The 19,649-nt window shown below is 34.7% G+C and overlaps 1 protein-coding gene across 2 annotated transcripts in view; it reads left to right on the plus strand.

Annotated features, from left to right (window-relative positions):
- Window positions 1-19,649, plus strand: part of LOC150106015 (uncharacterized) — a 387,593-nt gene that overhangs the window by 80,048 nt on the left and 287,896 nt on the right. For both annotated transcript variants that reach the window (XM_090393743.1, XM_090393744.1), the window contains exons 4-5: window positions 3,205-3,366; window positions 18,180-18,338. In XM_090393743.1, the coding sequence (XP_090249869.1) occupies window positions 3,205-3,366; window positions 18,180-18,338 (321 nt within the window). The remainder of the gene's footprint in view (window positions 1-3,204; window positions 3,367-18,179; window positions 18,339-19,649) is intronic.

Raw genomic sequence — 19,649 nt, forward strand, 5'->3', positions numbered from 1 at the left:
TTAACCTGGTAACAACCCTTCACTAACTTTAATATCTCGATCATATCTCTTCTCTTCCTCCTATTCACAAGGCTTTGCAAACTGCATTCCCTCAATTTGTCCTCATATCCTACATCCCTCGATCAGTCTTCTGTATACCCTTTCCAACATATTGTCATCACCATAAAAACCAAGGGACCAGATCTGTGCATAACAGATGACTTGAGTCTAGTTAGAATAGGACCACATGAAAGCAGTAATGGTAATAATGTCCTGCATAGCACTGAGTTTGAGGCTATATAGTATGAAGTGGAAGCTAACAGGATGAAAAACATGGGGGGAATATTGATGTGGACCTGGAGGTTTAGTTGCTAGGGATGAAGAAATGCATTGTCAAATTACCCTGATGAGTACTAAACAAGTAATTATTATGGGTGACTTAAATTATCCGAACATTGATAGTACAGCATAGAAAACTTGTGATAAGAGTGACGGATATTGAGTTGTTGCATGACAACTTTCTCAAGCAGCATGTGATAGAAGCAACTCGAGGGCTGTTAGATTATATCCGAAGGTGTCTCAGTTAAGGATGCAACTGTTTTTGCCATCAGTTGGTGACAGCAATTATGCTGTACTGACCTAGGAAGTACACAGCTATATGAATGTTCCAATGAGGACAGATTATATGCTGAACTACAAATCTGGAATTTATAACAAACTCAAGAAAATACTATCTTTGATTCCATGACATCAGTTGTTGAATTGGAAGGAGCTTTGAATAGATGCTTAAATGATGTGGTATCTGAGAGTTTGAAGGACAAATAGAATGGGAGTGAAATGGATGTGCATTCTCATTAATCAAGCGATCCAATAGAAGATAATGTGGAAGGAATATCATGAGAATAAGAGTGAGAGAAGTTGTACTGGGACCAGAAAAGTTATGAGTATTGTATGGATAGCTAAGTTGGAATATGAAAAGAAATTGGTTGCACAGGTACATGTAACCCAAAAGAATTTTATCATTATGCTGCAAATAAAAGAAAGAATGAATGTGCAAGAATTACTTTACTCAATGCAGATGGTACCCTGGTATCAGAAGCAGATAAGGTTGTTCAAATAATGAGTGCTCACTTTACTAAGATATATCAAACTGATGTATGTAACATAATGTACAGTGCTACCACTACATTGGATGAAGAGATAGAAGAACATGAGAAGGAAGTTATAGCACTGTTGCACAACCTGGATAGGAATTCGGCTATTGTGACAGATGGGATATTGGCATGTTTGCTAAAGGAATGGTCTGCCAAACTGGCTAAGCTATTGACATGTTTGTATAATTTGAGTCTTAACTCAGGAAAGATCCAACAGGAATGGAAAGAATGTATGATAATTCCATTGTATAAAGGCGGTGCAAAAACTAAGGTGTCTAACTATCAGCTTATCAGTATCTCTGGAGTAATTGTAAACATTTTAGAAAAGCTGGTAAAACTCACATACAGAAATGGGTGGACAAACAAGATATGCTTTGCAAGGAACAGCATGGGTTTACTAAAGAGAAGTCATGTCTGAAAAATTTGCTCATATTTTATAAAAATGTTACAACTGAGTTGGATAAAGGGGAATGGATACATTATAACACCATTGAACTTTGCTAAGGATTTAATAGGATACCACATGAAAAGCTGTTGTATAAACCAAAGAATATGGATCAGAAAAAGTATTAGCTTTGATAATTGGGTCGCTGATGGACAAGTATCAGAAGGTGATATATGGGGGATGTGAATCTGCTAGATTTACGGTGGCCAGTGAGCACAGCACTGATCACCTGAAATCTTTCTCAAATCTCTGGCTACTCAATTGACAACTGTCTCTTGAGTCATCCAACACTATCTTATCCACATTTTCACCTCACTTCATTGCCATCACCATGCTCTCTGTCATTCTTCCAGGAAGCACTCCTCATAATGCTCTTCTTAGTGCACACTCAATCATCAAATCACTGTACATTAAACTCCTCACATCCCCATTCATTCTTCTTTCACTGACATCTTGACTCTTTTCCTGACTCTCTTTTTCCCTTTTCTCTCTCTCTGGAAATAAGAGAAAGTCGAGAGAGAGAGAGAGAGAGAGAGAGAGAGTGAGATATGACTTCCTCTTATTTCTTTTCTTTTGTTTCCCTTGTCTCTCTTTCATTGTCTCACTTCTACTGTTCTTTGCTGTCTCATTCCCACTCATTTCTTTCACACGTACTCTTGTTCTCCCCCCTTGCACTGATTAACCTCTCTGGTCTCTTAATATCTCCATTCATTCTATTCAAAATAGTCTTCATGCCTTCCATTTCCTTTCTCAGCACTTCTGTTTCTCTCTTTACACATCCTACTTTCACCCAACATTCACTCACACAATCAGTGCCTTCCATCAAACATCTCTCTTCACCACACTTATTATACTCTCAAACTAGACTCTCATTTTCCAAGCTCTTATCTCTGTGGCCTACTGTTTTCCACTCTAAAAGTTCTGGTTTCCTTACCTGGTGGTGAAGGGTCAAATTTTGCATAATGCTACAAGTATCTATATGTCAGCTTTCATTCATTTTATCTCACTACTTATGCTTCAAGCCTGTGAGAGTAACACTCAAGTCACCAACCACTCAAGTCACCAACAACAAATCATGCAAATAAACAAACAGTGAAACTGAATTATCTTGAAGCTTAGATATATAATCTTTTTTGTGCACCGTATATATCAACAGTTTCTCACTGTGCCTTGTAATGGCTGCTTCATTTGGCCATCTAGTTTTGTTATGATGTGGATTCACTGGAGAGGACATGGAGACTATGGCATTATCAGCATTCTTAAATGTTGGTTATGGAGAGAAGTTGAGAAAATTGCAGAGTTTAGTAGTAGCAGTCATGTATGGTGGTGCAGCCAGTGAGAAGTGGAGAATGAGAACCATCCCTGAAAGTTGTGTAAAACTTAATAAAGAGGTAAATAAGGAGTAGATTTTTTTTGCATAGAGTGATGGGTAAGTAGAATATATTGCTGGAATGTTTTGGGAATACTAGGAATGTGAATAAGTTTAAATTTAAATCTAATAGATATGTTGCTCACTGAGTAAGATTTCTCATTAGTTTGTTGAGTCTGTGGAAGTTTGTGACAGTAATAAATTTCATTTCATTCAGTAAATAATAAGAATAATTTAGCTGTATGTTTGTTTTATAGGAACATAAAGATGATATCTGTGACCTTGCTAAAGTTAAATGTGAGAAATGCTCTGATGAAATCATTCGTATGAATTATAAGGATCATTCAAAAAGCCAATGTCCAGCTATGCTTGAGAGTTGCCATTACTGTAAAACACTATTCCAGAAAAGGCATATTCGTGTAAGTTTTAAAGAAATAACATTTGTTTCTAACTGCTGGTGTTGCTTAAAACTTTTTTTTTCTCCTTCAACAACTCATTAGTATTGTGAAATTTGTCTTATGTGTAAAGATTAAAAGAAAACATAAACTAACAGGAATTTGTAGAATGTTTTTTCACTTGCTACAAAGTAAATTATACTGCCTAGAAATTATATTCTTGTTTGATCCTTTACTCAGGAGTATGTAAACAAAGTTTGAATGTGAAATATCTTCACAACAAAGCTATTTATGTACAGAGGCTATCAACTCTATATTGGTTGCTTCAATATTCCATAATGCAAAGCACACTTTCTTTCAGATGTACAGTATGAGAAGGGTCAATTTTGCAACCAAGTGAAAAATCCTTTTACAACCATTCCTGACCCAGAGGATTTTAATAGTAAGTTGACACACCTTTCCTTCATTCTTATATGGTGATCAGAATATATTAGGAAAATTATGGAAACAACTACTGCGTTAGAGTAAAACTTTAGTTTAATATAAACCAAAATAAATACTTGACGTTTCAACCTTCACATTATGGTCATCATAGATTGTAGTGCATCTTGTTTCTTTGTATATATATGTGTATACTCCAGATGATTACCTTAATGTGAAGGTTGAAACGTTGAGTGTTTATTTCGGTTTATATTAAACTAAAGTTTTACTCTAACGTGGTAGTTATTTCCATAATTTTCATGATGTAAGTTGACACACCGTTTGGTAGTGATCCTTCCCATAATGCATAACAATATACATCCCCATAAAAAATTACGTTTTGCATTATGGAATACTGAGGCAGTTGATGTGAGGTCAACAGCCTCTGTATATGAGTAGCTTGTCATGACGATACTTCAAGTATAAACTTTGTTTGCTTTCATTTTGGTAAAGGATCAAACAGAATATAATTTCTTGGCAAGTATAAAAAAACATGAATTTCAATACTTTCAATTTCATTTGCATTAAATGCAAATACAAAGCCAAGAGCTGCTTATTAATATGAGCTCTTGGCTCCTGTTGTTATTATTAGAGGTGTTATTCTCTTCTCTTTCATCTCTGCAGAACAGATTCCTTCAATCCATCTTTATACTTATCATTCCAGTTCTTCATCACTTGAGAGTGCAGAAGCAATCTATCTAGTGTTTCATTAACAACCAGATATCTGAGTGATTAAATCTATGAACCGAAATATAGTGTTGTATACAGTTCAGTATTACCTCCTTATGCCATCTTGTCATTGCTGAATTATGGCAGCAATTTGGATGTAATTTTAAAACTTTTGCAGTATTTTCCCAGAACTTCATCTCATTATCCTCCATGTCACTCTGTCCTCTAAAATTCAGCTGCTCCAATACACCTCATTACATCTCCTCTGACCAAAGTGCATGGCTTTACACCTATCAGTCTTGAACTAATGTTTCCATTCATCTCCTCAAAGTGCCAGTGTATTCCAGTTGTCTTCTAGCACCATCACATCATGTCTCTCTTCAGCTTAGCATCATGTGCAAACAATTGAATACACAGGCCTGTGATGGAAAAGTTGTCTGAGAAGTAATAATTGATTCTTATAGAATTTTAGGTGCTGAATTAAGAAAAAATAGTAAAAAAATTCCATCACCCACCAAATTTACATAATTTCTAATTTTGTATCATTTTTTAATAGTATTTGGATTTAAATTCAGCACATTGGTATTTATTTTTATTTTCCTTTAATTACAGCTAATTAGTTGTATAAGTGCTTTTTTGAAGTACCTTTTTATGGTAAATAAAGAAATTTCCACAAAACTTCTCATTCTTAAGATAGGGGAGGGAGGGAGGGAGGAATGCAGATATGTAGATGGCTACTTTGAATCAGATTCGCCGAGATAACGGATGACTTTCCTGTTGTCACAGACACATTTTCTTGTGTGATTTTTTAGTTGAACTTTAGTCATTGTTTGCAGTTTTTTTAATGTTTTTATGTAGTGTCGTGTAATAGTGTTGATGTCATTCGTTAAAATTCGCTTAACTGTGTTTTAAGTGGTGTTTATAATGGCTTCAAGAGGTTGCAAAAATTCACCTAACATTTTGTGCTACATATGCTGGTAGTTAGTGGTAAAAAAACAATGAAGAAGCATTACAGATTTCATGAAAAAAGTGTACTATGCATATTTTGGGATGAAACTTGGTGACTTAGATAAGCCATGGGTGCTGTTTGAAGAAAAAATGGCAACTGTTGTAAAGGAAGCGTGGAAAGCTTTGAAAGAGGTGGTGAAAATCTTTGAAATCACAAGGACCCCAACTATAAAATGATTGTGGAAGACATGCTACAGAAATTCAAGAATTTGGGCTGCTCCATGAGCTTAAAAGTGCACTTTCTCAACTCATTTAGATTATTTTCCTGAGAATCTGGGAACTGTCAGTGAAGAGCAAGGAGAGCGATTCCACCAAGACATCAAGGAGATGGAAAGACGGTATCAGGACAGGTGGAATGTCAACATGATGGTGGACTATTGCTGGATCTTACACAGAGATGATCCGGCAAAAAAATTTCACAGAAAAAGTTCAAAAAGAAGCTTTGAAGGTAAAAGACACCACAACGAAATATAAAGTATGTACTAAAGATTAATCTTTAATTACTGTAATTAAAACATTTTTTTTCCAATACTTTCATTCCAAAAATGTTTATGGAAAATTTTAAATACTGTTATTTTACTTAATATAATGCATTTTAAAGCTATTTTACTGTAATATTGAGATCCATTTTGTGAAAAATCCTTACATGATAGGGAAAAATGGAAAAGATATTTGAAATCAGCTGTCAGAAATAGAGTAGAAACAGTTAATAGTTTTCAGACAACTTTTCATGACTCGAATTATTCCGTATTTTCTTCTATGCATTAAATTCAGCTTTGCACTATTCTTCCTCAGAATAATTGGAAGTCGTCATAATTTTAGAATTCCGTAGAAATATTCTGAATTGCCTATTAATTTCCCGGTCCTTTCTTTATCTATTTATGGCATTTCCCAATCCCCTTTCTGCCACCCATTACTTCACTCCTTGCTGTCCTGAACGCTTCTCCTTCTTTACTTTCGTTTTCCAATTAAAATTGTTCATTCTTCCTGCCAAATTACGGTTCTAGCCAGTTCAGATTACATTTACAGGCTTCTCTCTGTATTATAGCCATTCATGTTCTAAGCATGTGCTAACTAAAAAAACAAACTCCGTTTCTCCTTCAGTAGCCAATCAAATTCAATCAGAAGAATTACATAAAATTACTCTTACATACAGAAACTCAATAAAAGGATATGTTACGATTCATATAATATACATTTAAATATGATAAATACTAATTCTTCTAATATATATATGCAGCTTCTTATAATATTAAAACAGGAATAAATAAAATAAATTAAATGACATTTTAATACAGAGTCCTTTCATTACAAATACATATCCCAAAATTATTTAATTAAAAAATAATAAACAAACTCAAGGTAATTATGTAGATAATAATTTACAAGCAAGAGATTCACATCAAATAATATTTACAAGTCTTGCGTTATGGCAGATTATGTTAAATGTGAATGAAGTATTATAATTCTCAAATATCTTCATTCACAATTTAACAATAGTCACTGTTATCACCTTCCTGTCCCTCACCAGTTCCATTTGCCTGAACATTTCAGAATTACCTCCTCTCTACTGTTTATGAAAGTAGTACTTCTCTTGTAAATATGTAAAATTCTTGTCCACTCTCTCTCACACTAGATGACTTCTGATTCATCCTTACTGCTTTCTTAGAGTATGCACATGGACTTGTGAACTGACTAATTTTATCAAGGCATGTACTAATGATATTGCAAGCCTGGTTGGCCGAGTGGTTAGCGTATCCGCTCTCCAGCCAAAAGGCTGTGGGTTCAAATCCCGCCGTGGGCATGGATGTTTGTGATTGTTTGTGAAAACACTAGTGGTGGTGGGCGGTAGATGGCATTAGCGTAATTGGTGGATTGAGTGGTGGAGACAGAGCTGTAGAGTAGGTACCCTCCCTCAATGAGCCTTTGGACTCCCTAGAGATGTCATGTAATAATAATAACGTGCTCTTACCCTTTATTACTAATATCCTTGCATTGGTATTTAAGCGTAACTTGTTCCTTCTACCCTTCCCACAATCATCATGCCAAACATTTAGTCCAGTATAAGTTCCATATGGCAACTATTTGTTGACCAGTTATTTTATTGAGTTTGAACTTCTAACATTTCATTAGGAGAATGAAATAAAAAAAAAATACAGGGACTGAGTTAAACAACCAGCAAAATTCACAGAAAAATACAGATTATTTGAAAATTGGTTAACGATGGTGAGTACATGAAATTCATGCTATATTATGATGACTAGCAACATGATGAGAATGCATTCAAGATCCGTGCTGCATGTTTTCAGTAAAAGATAATCTCTAATCTTGAGTTATTTAGGAATGACTACTTAATGTACAGTGGGAATGACACATGAACATAACTAATGGATTTAATGATAGCATCTTATATAGATAACAAATAATAAAAGAATAAGTCACCTGCTATGAGGAATTATTATGCACTCTTTCCACTCCCTTGGAACTCTTCCAGAGCTGAGACTGAAAACTATAAAAGAGCCATGTTAGAGGCATTACCAGTTCACTTGCACATTCTTGCAAAACACAAGCTGATATCCCATCTAATTCCATTTTCATATTTATATTGAGATGCTATAATCTTAATCTCAATGTAAATCCAATTCATTCACCTCTGTTCCCACATAAAAAATGTTTTTTAAATGGTGTATAGTGTGAATTCTTTTGTGAATTGTGCTGCATTTTTTTTCTCAGTAATACAAATGTTCTTTAGTGGTTCTACTTTTGAAGTTTTGTTGTTGTATATTGTGTTATTTTTTGGGTTACCGAGAAGGCGAGTTCACAGTGGGCAGCATTTGCAGTGGAAGAGAAGATAATTTTCGCGATCTAGTATAGCTGAATATTTATATTTAGAGTTTATTTATATATATATCTGTGATACAGTGTTCATATATACTTTTAGAGATTAGTTTAATAGTTACTTGGCAGTAAGGAATGATGGCAGACACAGCTGTAATCACAAATGGTGTGTCACCAAGTCCTCCACCATTTAAGAACTCTATTATATGTAATATAATAAAGGACTTGGTGACACACCATTTGTGATTGCAGCTGTGTCCGCCATCATTCCTTACTGCCAAGTATTAAACTAATCGCTAAAAGTATATATGAACACTTTATCACAGATATAATATATATAAATAAATGCTAAATATAAATATATATATAAATATAATGCTATATTCAACTATACTACATTGCAAAACTTATCTTCTCTTCCACCGCAAATGCTGCCGACTGTGACCTCACCTTCTCGGTAACCCAAAAAATAACACAATATATAACAACGAAACTCCAAAAGCTGAAAAGTCAGTGGGAGGCAGACCATTCTCGGTCTGCCTCCCACTGATGAGACCTCAATAAAGGTCGAAACCAGTCTGGGTAGTGGCCTGCACCTTAATGCATAGCAGTATACATGTCTGCAAGGAGATGTGCTTTGTATTATAGGAGATACTGAGACATGGAGAGATCAGAGCTTGGTCCACCTTTACTCCGATTTTCCAAGGGATGTACCACCTTACCTCAGTCCTGAAGATATTTTCAGGCACAAACTTTGTTTGCTTACACATGGATAAAGGATTAAACTAAATTTATTATGGTCTAACCAAGTGCAAAATAAAATTCCAACCTCTGGGTTACCTTCACCACCATCTTTAATAGGCTCCTTGAATTTCAGTTTTCTATCAGTCATCATCCCAGATCTCTTGTCTCCCCTACTTCCTCCAGTACAGCTCCTCCAATCGAGTATGCAGCCTCACATTGATGGATTCCCAAACTTCAAGACTTTACATTTTGCTGCATTAAACCGACATCCCCATTCATTTGCCCATCTGTCTAGTTTATTCAAATCGTCTTGCATGGCTGCCACACCTGCACTACATTGATATAAAGGTTAAACAATACAGGTCCCATTACTGAGCACTGTGGAACTCCACTTGTAACCTTCTGACTCCTTGATATATTGCTCCACCATACACAACTCTCTGATGCCTTTCAGACAGCCAATCTTGAATCAAGTTGATTAACCCGACATTTAAAACTATGTGCTGCAACTTAAATATCAACTTATCACGTGGCACCCTGTCAAATGCCGTCCAGGGATGGTTTGCAAAATCCAAAAAAAATGGCAGTATATGCCTTTCCTTCATCAACTGCTCTTGTCACTTTATTATAAAAGGCAATCATGTTACTGAAGCAAGAGCACCCCTTAACAAATCCATGTTGGTTCTCACAGATAACATTACCCTCATCTGCCCAATGCTGTATATAGTCCCTCACTAATTTCTCCAAGACCTTAACAACTACTGATGACACACAAACTGGCCTATAATTAGACACCTCCAGTTTGCTATCTCACTTGTGCTGCAGCAGCACTATCTTACCTTCCTTCCATTCCTTGGGTACCTTTCCTCCAGCCAGACTTTTATTGAAGAGCCAGGTCAATGGAGCTGTCAGTTCTTGAGCACATTCTCTTAAAACTTGTGGTGAAATACCATCCCATCCAGTCCCACAGCTTTACTGGTATCCAGAGTACTCACTATTTGGAACACACTCTCCTCTTGCACTTTTAAACCCTGAAGCTACCCTATCCCTCTAGTATTAACACCTTCTGCTCCAGGATGAAATACACCAATAAAGTGCTCATTGAACAATTCCACTATGTCCTCTGCATCAGTCACTCTATTCCCATTTATATCCCGCAGTGTCATTCTTCCACAATCATTTCTCCTCCTACTGGCCACATAGCTAAAAAATTCCCTAGGATTTGCTTTGGACCTTAATACCAATCTCTTCTCTTTTCCAGTTTCGCCTTCCTCACGATACTGGTCACTCTCCTGGCCTGCATCTTATATTCTTCATGTATCTTCCCTCCACACCTTCTCCTTATATCCCTTTTTCTCTTTCATAATCTCTTTTTCAACTGAAGTTCCTGTTTGGTATTGTTTGTCATCCACTTTACACCAAATTGTGTCCACTTCTTCCCCCATGGAATACAGCTTACTATTGCTGCTAACAAATATTCCTTCACAATTTCCCAAGCACTAATGATATCCTGGCCTTCCAATTCCGCCCTCCATAGAACTATCCCTAGTCGATATCTAAGGCTATTATAATCACCTGCCTTATAATTCCACATATGTTCCCTTTTCTCTGATACTCCTGCATGTCCCAAGTCAAACCACATGGTCACTCTCTCCAACTGGTGGGAGAGATGTCATCTCACATATTATCAGCTCTTCTGATGCTATGACTAAATCCAAAGTCTTGAACCTCTTGTTTCTTCTATTACACATTCCCTAAGACATTTGTCCCTCAAAAATTCTAGAAATTCCATTCCCTTATTACTACATGCATTTTCCTCTTCCCAGCTTATACTGCTGTAGTTAAAATCTCCCATAATCGTTCTTCTTGCACTTGTCTAGCTCAACTGCCTAAACATCTCCTTCTCCCCATCCTCTGTGCTCCTTGGTTTGTAGCAACACTCCACTAAATATCCTGACTTTGCCACTTCTCCCTCACACCATATGCTTTCAAAACCATTAGTGTCACTGCCTTCTAAAGCCTCCACTCTTAGAGAACATAAGTCATCACTTGTCATAAGCAGTACTCCACCACCACATTTTCCTTTCTTATCGTGTTGAAAAATGCTGTACCCTGCTACTTCAATTCCTGTTATTATATCATCTTCCATCAACCACGTCTCATAGATACCAATAATCTTTGGCCAGGCTGATGCTATCAGCCACCAATTCATCTCCACTTTGGATGCTCCTAGCATTATCCTCGCATTAAAGTATAAAGCATAAAAATGTCACTGCTTCTATACCTATTATTATCCCCTCTAAACCCCACTGGACTCAGTGTTGCCTGATGTCATCTCCCCCCCCCCCTTCGCCAAGCATCCATTCCCACAATGCGTGTGATTTATGATTCATCTTTTGAATGTAGTTAACAGTCTATATCCCTGTCCATGTAACATTTAATGAAATATATTGGAATATTTATTGAATATATTGAATAAAATATATTGGAATTTTTGAATAAATTCTCTATAACGTTTGTTATATGTGTTAGCCATGACACTTACTTTAATATGTCTGATGTGTATGTTCTATTAAAGATGTTAAGATAAAATAACACACTTAATGTTTTGATCCCTTTATATCAATGTCATCATGAAGAATACATGCACACATATAAATATGTGTTTATACACATGCTTGGGACACAAGGTTCTTCAAAATACATTTGATTAAGCTATAGTATAACTACTTTGTCCTCCGTTGACTCTAGCCCGACTTCCAGTGAGGGAAAAAATGGGAAGAGCAAAATTTAAATAATAAAAATAATAATTAAACGCTTAAAAATAAAACACTTTAAAATAAATTGTATTTTGTGCTACATCAATTGCTTTTAGTTCTGATAGCATTAGTTTTTATTTCCAGTTAATTATACACCTCAATTAACCATTTCTTAGTTCTTAATACAATGACTATATCATCAGCATAGGCACATAATAACTTGATTTATTAAAAATTGTCCCCCTTTGATCTATTGTTAATCATATGATGTAAAGCTATGATGAATAAAGTTGTTAATAGTGCATATCCTTGTTTTACACCTTTATTAAATTCAAAGAGTTCACTAAATTTATTATCTATTTTAACTTTTTTGCTTTTTGTTTTTTCCATCGTCAACATTACTAATCTGATTAATTTTGGTGGTATATCTAATTCTTTCATAGCCTTTTGTAGAATATCTCTGTTTAGACTCAAATGCTTGTTTAAAGTCTATAAATAACATATAGGTCTATTGCATGCTCAAACATTTTTCCATCATCTGTCTGATATTGAAAAGTTGATTAATGGTACTTCTGTTTCATCTAAATCCACACTGGTATTCTCCTATTTTCTTTTTTGGTAATTTCTTTAAGCCTTTCATTTATTATGGAAGAAAGAATTTTAGAAACTACATTAATTAACATAATATCCCTTTGGTTACTACAGTCAAATTTATCTCCTTTTTTATAAATAGGACAGATTATGCCAACATTTCAGTAGTCTGGCATTTCTTCCTTGGACCAGACTGTTAAAAATATATCCTGTAGTATCAAACACATTGAATCCCCTCGTGTTTCAGTAATTCTGCACTATATTATCATCTCTCGGCGCTTTATTATTACTCAGTTTTCATATTTTAGCTTCAATCCACTAATTGTCAGTGGTTTTAGGGGGTATTATTTTTGGCATTAGTGTACCTTCTTGTTTCTAAATGAATATTTTTCCCATTTTCTTCTCTATTTAATAAATCCTTAAAATATTCTGCTCATCTCTCTACTATTTTCTTTTCTTCTCCTAGTAAATTTCCTTTCTTATCTTTACATGCACTGGTTCTTGGTTGAAATCCTTTTTACATTTTTTGGACACCAGCATAAAATTTTCTACTTTCATTTTGAGTATTAAGTTGCTCTATTTCTTTTATCTTATCTCATCTCATTTTCTTTTTACCCTCTTTTATCTTGCGGTGTCGAGGGTTTATTAATCATCGGACCTCAAACTGTTCACAGGATAAGGTGGTCAGCCCTATGCCCTGCTATATCCTATGTCCATAGTGTTGAGTTCTCGAGGCCAGTTTGCCTGCTTTGCAGGATGAAAAACCCCAGGATAAACTGGGGGAAAACCCTACTGTCCATGCCCAAGACCGGCTAACTTGGCTATGGCTGAGGAACATCCTTCAGCTCTTCATGTCACCGACGGGAATTGAACCTAGGACATTCCTTCCCCAGGCATGTGGTTGCGAAGCTCACAGCTACTAGGCTAACCACATGGACCTATTTCTTTTATTTGTTTCATAATCATTTTCTTTTTCTTTGTTTTTTAAGTATATTATTTGCTTTTCTTCTGAGTTCATTATGTCGTTCCTAATTACTTCTACTATTTAACTGCATCATTTGTGCGCTAGCTCTGTTCTTCTCTTTTATAGCTGCATCACATTTTTCATCAAACCATTCTTTGTTATGAGTTATTTTCTTTTCACCTATCATTTCAGCAGCCACATCTTTAATCATATTTTCTATTCTAATCCATTTTCCATCCTATTAAATCTATCTGCTATGTTATTTTCAGTTTTAGTTAATTTGGTTTTCAAGTTATCTTGGTATTTCTTAGCTTCTTTTACATCATTACTAAATTTATTTATGTCCCATATCCTAGCCTTCTTTTTTGTCATCTTTCTCTTATAATCATTTTCACTAAATAATGGTCACTGTTACAATTAGGGCCTCTACAGCTCAACCTGTTTATGACATCAATGACAGAGGAGAAATGATGTCTCGAGACTAAAACATGATCAGTCTGGTTTATGTCATTCATGCCTGGTATCCTCCAAGTTCCCAGGTGAATATTGCTTTATGTTAGGCTGACCATATATACCATTTTGAACGGGACAGTACCATTTTTTCATATTTCCTGGCCGTCCCGTTGTTTTAATAAAAATGTCAATTTTGTCCCGTTTTTAATAAAAACTATAAATATACTTTAATATTGGTCAATCATAAATTATTATTCATAACCTATAATTGTTTATCAGTATCATGGATGCCAGTTATTTGTATAACAATGGAGTTCGGATTGTTCGATAATAAATATTAATATCTTCAGTGATTTATTTATTCAGAGAAAATAATAAATACATGTTGGCAACACTTGCTCGTCTTGGACGTGGCGTTTGTTCTGCTGTAGCATTAGTTTTTGTTTTGCTTGTATGCTAACAGTTGGCTTTGTTATTCAATGTCAGTGGTTTAAATTTCATATTCTTTTAAAGTTTTAGGTCTTATTTTTTAAAGATTTTATAAAGAGGTGAAACTGCAATTTTAATGATGATCTCCAGAAAGAATTCAAATTTCTTCAAGTGGACAAGCTGTGTAATGATGGAACAAAAGTACAGATTTTTCTGAAATGAGCGAAAAACGCCTAGACTTTCAAGACTTTTGTAATATTGTAGAGTTTATTCTTTGTCTTCTAAGAAGTACACTGCCTGTTGAGAGAATATTTTCTGTTATGAACAGTATATGGTCAAAGGAGAAATCTAGAGACAATGAGGTGAGAGACAAGTGTTGAGACAATGAGGGCTATGTTAGTTGTAAGACAAAATTGCGTCATGGAGTGTAAGAAGTTTTATGATAAGGTGTTGAAAGACCAAAATTTTCTACGTAGGATCACTTCATCGGAGAAATATTCATTTCACGATCATGGATCATGGTGAAATACAGTCCCCCCCGTTGAGAGAATATTTTCTGTTATGAATAGTATGTGGTCAAAGGAGAACTCTAGATTAAGTGTTGAGACAATGAGGGCTGTGTTAGTTGTAAGACAAAATTGCATCATGAAGTGTAAGAAGTTTTATGATAAGGTGTTGAAAGACCGAAATTTTCTACGTAGGATCACTTCATTGGAGAAATATTCATTGCACAATCGTGGATCATGGTGAAATACAGTCCCCCCCCCCTACGTCTGCATAAATTTTTGTATGAGTTCTGTCACTGAAGAATAATGGTAAGCTCAATATGTTTATGTAATAAAACTTTTTTTATCGTCTTACTTTTTCATGAATACAGAATTTTACATAACCCCCATCCCATTTTCGTCATCCCAATGTCCCGTTTTTGTCTCAAGGAAATATAGTCAGCCTGCTTTATGTGAGAATGATGTGTTTCTTTTGAATAATTTGATTCTGATTGCAAATTACATCAGTAAATCAACATTTTCATTGTTTTTATCATGTAACTTCAATATTCCTTCCACTTGCTTTTGATATTCATCTTTCCCAATCTTGAGGTTAAAGTCTCCCCTGATTAATAAATTATCATACCTTTGTATCTTACAGCAAACTCTGTCAAGTTGCTCATAAAATCTCTCTTTATCAATTTCTTCTTTCTCCTCAGTTGGTGCATGAGCTGAAATTACTAATGTTTCTAATTACTAACATTTCTAAATTTTCGTTTTAGTCTTCTTTTACATAGTTGATCACTAATAGCTTCGTATTCTAACATACTTTTCCATTGTTGTATAATGAAACTTGTGGAGCATTCATGACTAAACATACACATGTAACCACAGTAATAAGATTAAAATCTCCCAAGTCTCCAATCCTATTACTGTGGTTATGTGTGTATGTTTAGTCATACTTTTCCTTATTTCTTTGCTTAATATGAAGCCAGTACACAACTGCCAGGTTGTTCATTGGGACCACTATAAATAATACTATAATGTTTATTGATTCTTCTCTGTTGTCATTTAAGAGCCAAGAAAAGAACAGAAGCATCAATAAAAGCAATCTTAGTCCATGTGTTTGCTCAAGAAGGAACATCAACATCAATCATATATATAGTTATCATTACTAGCAACTGTTGAAGAAGAATATGATTTATTTCTTGCAGAACTACTCATTGGAAATTGAATCTTTATTTAAAAAAAATACATTTATCCTTACCTGTCTAATGCACAGCCTAAATTAAAAAAAAAAAAATATATATATATATATATATATATATATATATATATATATATATATATATATATTCATTTTTTAAATTAACTGACTTAAACCCGAGAATTATAACACAATGACATTTATTTGAAAAAAACGCAACATGTTTCGTCAAAAATGACTTCTTCAGGCGATAAGAACATAGAAAGACAATAAAAGACACTTAAATTAACATTGACACACTCTAAAGCTATACAACTATAAAGCCATAATATTCGACTGTAAATTACAGTTATGAGCTTGAACTACAGTCCGAGTTAAAGTTCCATTGTTGTACACCTGTGCGTGTGTGGAATCACGCGATCTCCAGTATCTAATAGTAGAGTTGAAAGAGTCTGCCAAATTATAGCTAAGATTATTATTCAAATGAAAAGGGTCTAAGGTGATTTCCCTTGACTCGACAATGCGGCGCTCTATTTCATCATGGCTGATGTGTAGGTTTGAAGTCAATGTCCAATCTATTTCATGTTGGTGGCCTTCGTTGTTCGTGTTTATTGAAAGCAGGACATGGCCCGACAGAGCAGTAGCTCTGGTTCTCTTATAGGCAATGTCTCTCTGATGCTCTTCGAGACGTAGTAAGATAGATTTTTCTGTCTGTCCATAGTAAGGCTTTCCGCATTCACAAGTGACCTTGTATACACCTGGGAATTGTAGAAGGTTGTGAGGTTGTTTATAGTTGTTGAAGCGTGATCTTATTTTTGGCAGAGTCGAGAAGCACGTTTTTATGTTAAACTTCTTTAGAATTCTGCTCAGCTTTTTGGATAGTGTTTCAAGCTCATAACTGTAATTTACAGTCGAATATTATGGCTTTATAGTTGTATAGCTTTAGAGTGTGTCAATGTTAATTTAAGTGTCTTTTATTGTCTTTCTATGTTCTTATCGCCTGAAGAAGTCATTTTTGACGAAACATGTTGCGTTTTTTTCAAATAAATGTCATTGTGTTATAATTCTCGGGTTTAAGTCAGTTAATTTAAAAAATGAACATATCCCAACCCCGAGTTAATAGTACGTTTCATATATATATATATATATATATATATATATATACGGAAAATATTTAATTAGTTATAAAGGCTTTCTCCCATATCACTATTTTACTTTAAATTCATGTGGAATCTAAGTTAGATAGAACACATAGTCTGCGGATAGTTTGCACTTGAGAAATTTGTACTTTAGCATAATATTTTGTATTGTTTGTCAGTATTCTTTGTGCAGAGTTTGAATAATGGCAGCAGCCACAATTCAGTTTGCCAATGGCTTATTGGTGAGTCCCCTACAATTTAAAGACTACATTTTACACAGCACACTACAGGATTCTGTGAAATGCAGTGCTTGTGGCATAACTCTGCCTGCAGTTCATAACTCTGAGTAGTGATCACTTCAGCCAATCCCAAGCTTGGATAAAGGAGGAGGGTTGTGCATTGGGCTAGCAGCTCAATCACATAAAATACCTTTATGTTATGAAACCACAAATGAAACCTCGAAATAGTACTCAATGGCAACAGACCTGGAATGGAAAAAAGGATGTGAGTGGATTAAGAAATAGGCAGAAAAATAAGAATAAAATAATAAGAAGAGATATCAAAATGGCAACATGGAATGTAAAGACAATGAAACAAATAGGAAAGATAAATGAAGTTGCTAATGAAATGTTGAAATATAAAATAGACCTCATTGCATTACAAGAAATATGAGAAATATAAATCTTTATCAGTTAATATGCAGTTGAGTGATGCACACTATGAATGTGAAGAAAGACAGGTCAGTAATAACAGATGGAATTGCTTCAGAACTGCTTGTGACATATGACTAGTCATTTTCCAGTGTTAGGGATTCATGCTAGAAAGGCTAATTTCTACTAATTTAGTCAGCACCTTAGACAGGTAAGATAACTAAAGTATGTTTCATATAAACATAGGCTACTCATTCAATAAATGTTACATAATTCTACAAAACAGCATGCATCTCTTTTGTAGAAAAAAAAATTTTTTTTTTCTAAAAAATATTAAAATTTTTGTTTTGACATCAACCTCTTAAAAGATTACTGTGTTAAATTAAACATAAGTTCTCATTTGGTGTTTTATTTTCCATAGACTCATGAAGGCATATGTGATTTGTCTACAATTCAGTGTCCCTACTGCAGCACTGAAATTCGTTTAGGTGAATTAAATGATCATGTTAAAGATGCGTGTCCTGAGATAGATGAGGAATGTTCTTACTGCAAGAAACAGTTTAAACGAAAAGAAATTAAAGTGAGATTTTAATTAATGGTATTACCTGGAAATGTTTGTTATATTTCAGTGAATACATATGTTAGATTCTGTGCAGAAAACACATAATTTAATATTGTTATGAAATGTTATGAAATAATGAAACCTGTGGAGTATTCATGACCAAACGTACACATGTAACCACAGTAATAAGATTAAAGTCTCCCAAGTCCCCAATCTTATTACTGTGGTTACATGTGTATGTTTAGTCATACTTTTCCATATTTCTTTGCTTAATATGAAGCCAGTACACAACTGACCAGGTCATTCATTGGGACTACTTTAAATAATACTATAATGTTTATCGATTCTCCTTTGTCCTTGCCATTGTATTTCTTATAATGCAATGAGGTCTATTTTATATATCGGCATTTAATTCGAACTTCATTCATCTTTCCTATTTGTTTCATTGTCCTTATATTTCATGTTGCCATTTTGATATCTCTTCTTATTATTTTATTCTTATTTTTCTGTCTATTTCTTAATCCACTCATATCTGTTTTTTCCATTCCAGGTCTGTTGCCCTTACTGCTCCATCATCATCATCATCATCAAATTCCTGCCATGTACCCTCTAGGGGTGTACAGGATATGACAGTACTACATGAAAAAATTACATCATTACTAACTTCCTATCTACAATTTTCCTCCAAATCAGTCTGTTACTTGTCAAGACTCCAACATTATCAGATTTTATATTTCTATCATCTAAGACACTTTGTACCATATCAATCCACCTATATCTTGGTCTTCCTCTGGATTGTTTTCCTGCCAACTTGGCAGAGAACACTTGTTTTGCTAATCTTTCCTCTCCCATTCTATTTAAGTGACCATACCACCTGAGATTAGCTCTGCTAACGCATTCCTGGATGCTGACAATGTCAAGTTCTTTCCTAATATCCTCATTTTTAATATGATATTGCCATTGATGCCATCTGTTCATGCCACTAATCTTTCGCAGGACTCTCATATCTGCAGTCTCTAGTCTTTGGTCAAGTGTTTTACTTCTGAACCAGCTCTCATATCCATAAGTTAAAACTGGTTTGAACACTGCCTTGTATAAGCTAATTTAGTGTTCCGACTAATTTCTCTCTTATTCCATATGAATTTATTCAATTGACTTCCCACCATACCAGCTTTGCTGATTCTATTGTCTATTTCCATATTTAATTTACCATCTTCAGTAAAAATCGGCCTAAGTAGCTGAAATGTTTTACTTGTTCCACAGGTTCTCCATTCACAACACAGTTGACATTTTCAATGATTCTGCCTATTTTCATTGTCTTTGTCTTTT

This window comes from Typopeltis vanoorti, chromosome 6, assembly GCF_054136105.1.
Source record: "Typopeltis vanoorti isolate ZY-2024b chromosome 6, IOZ_Tvanoo_1.0, whole genome shotgun sequence".
Taxonomy (NCBI): Eukaryota; Metazoa; Arthropoda; class Arachnida; order Uropygi; family Thelyphonidae; genus Typopeltis; species Typopeltis vanoorti.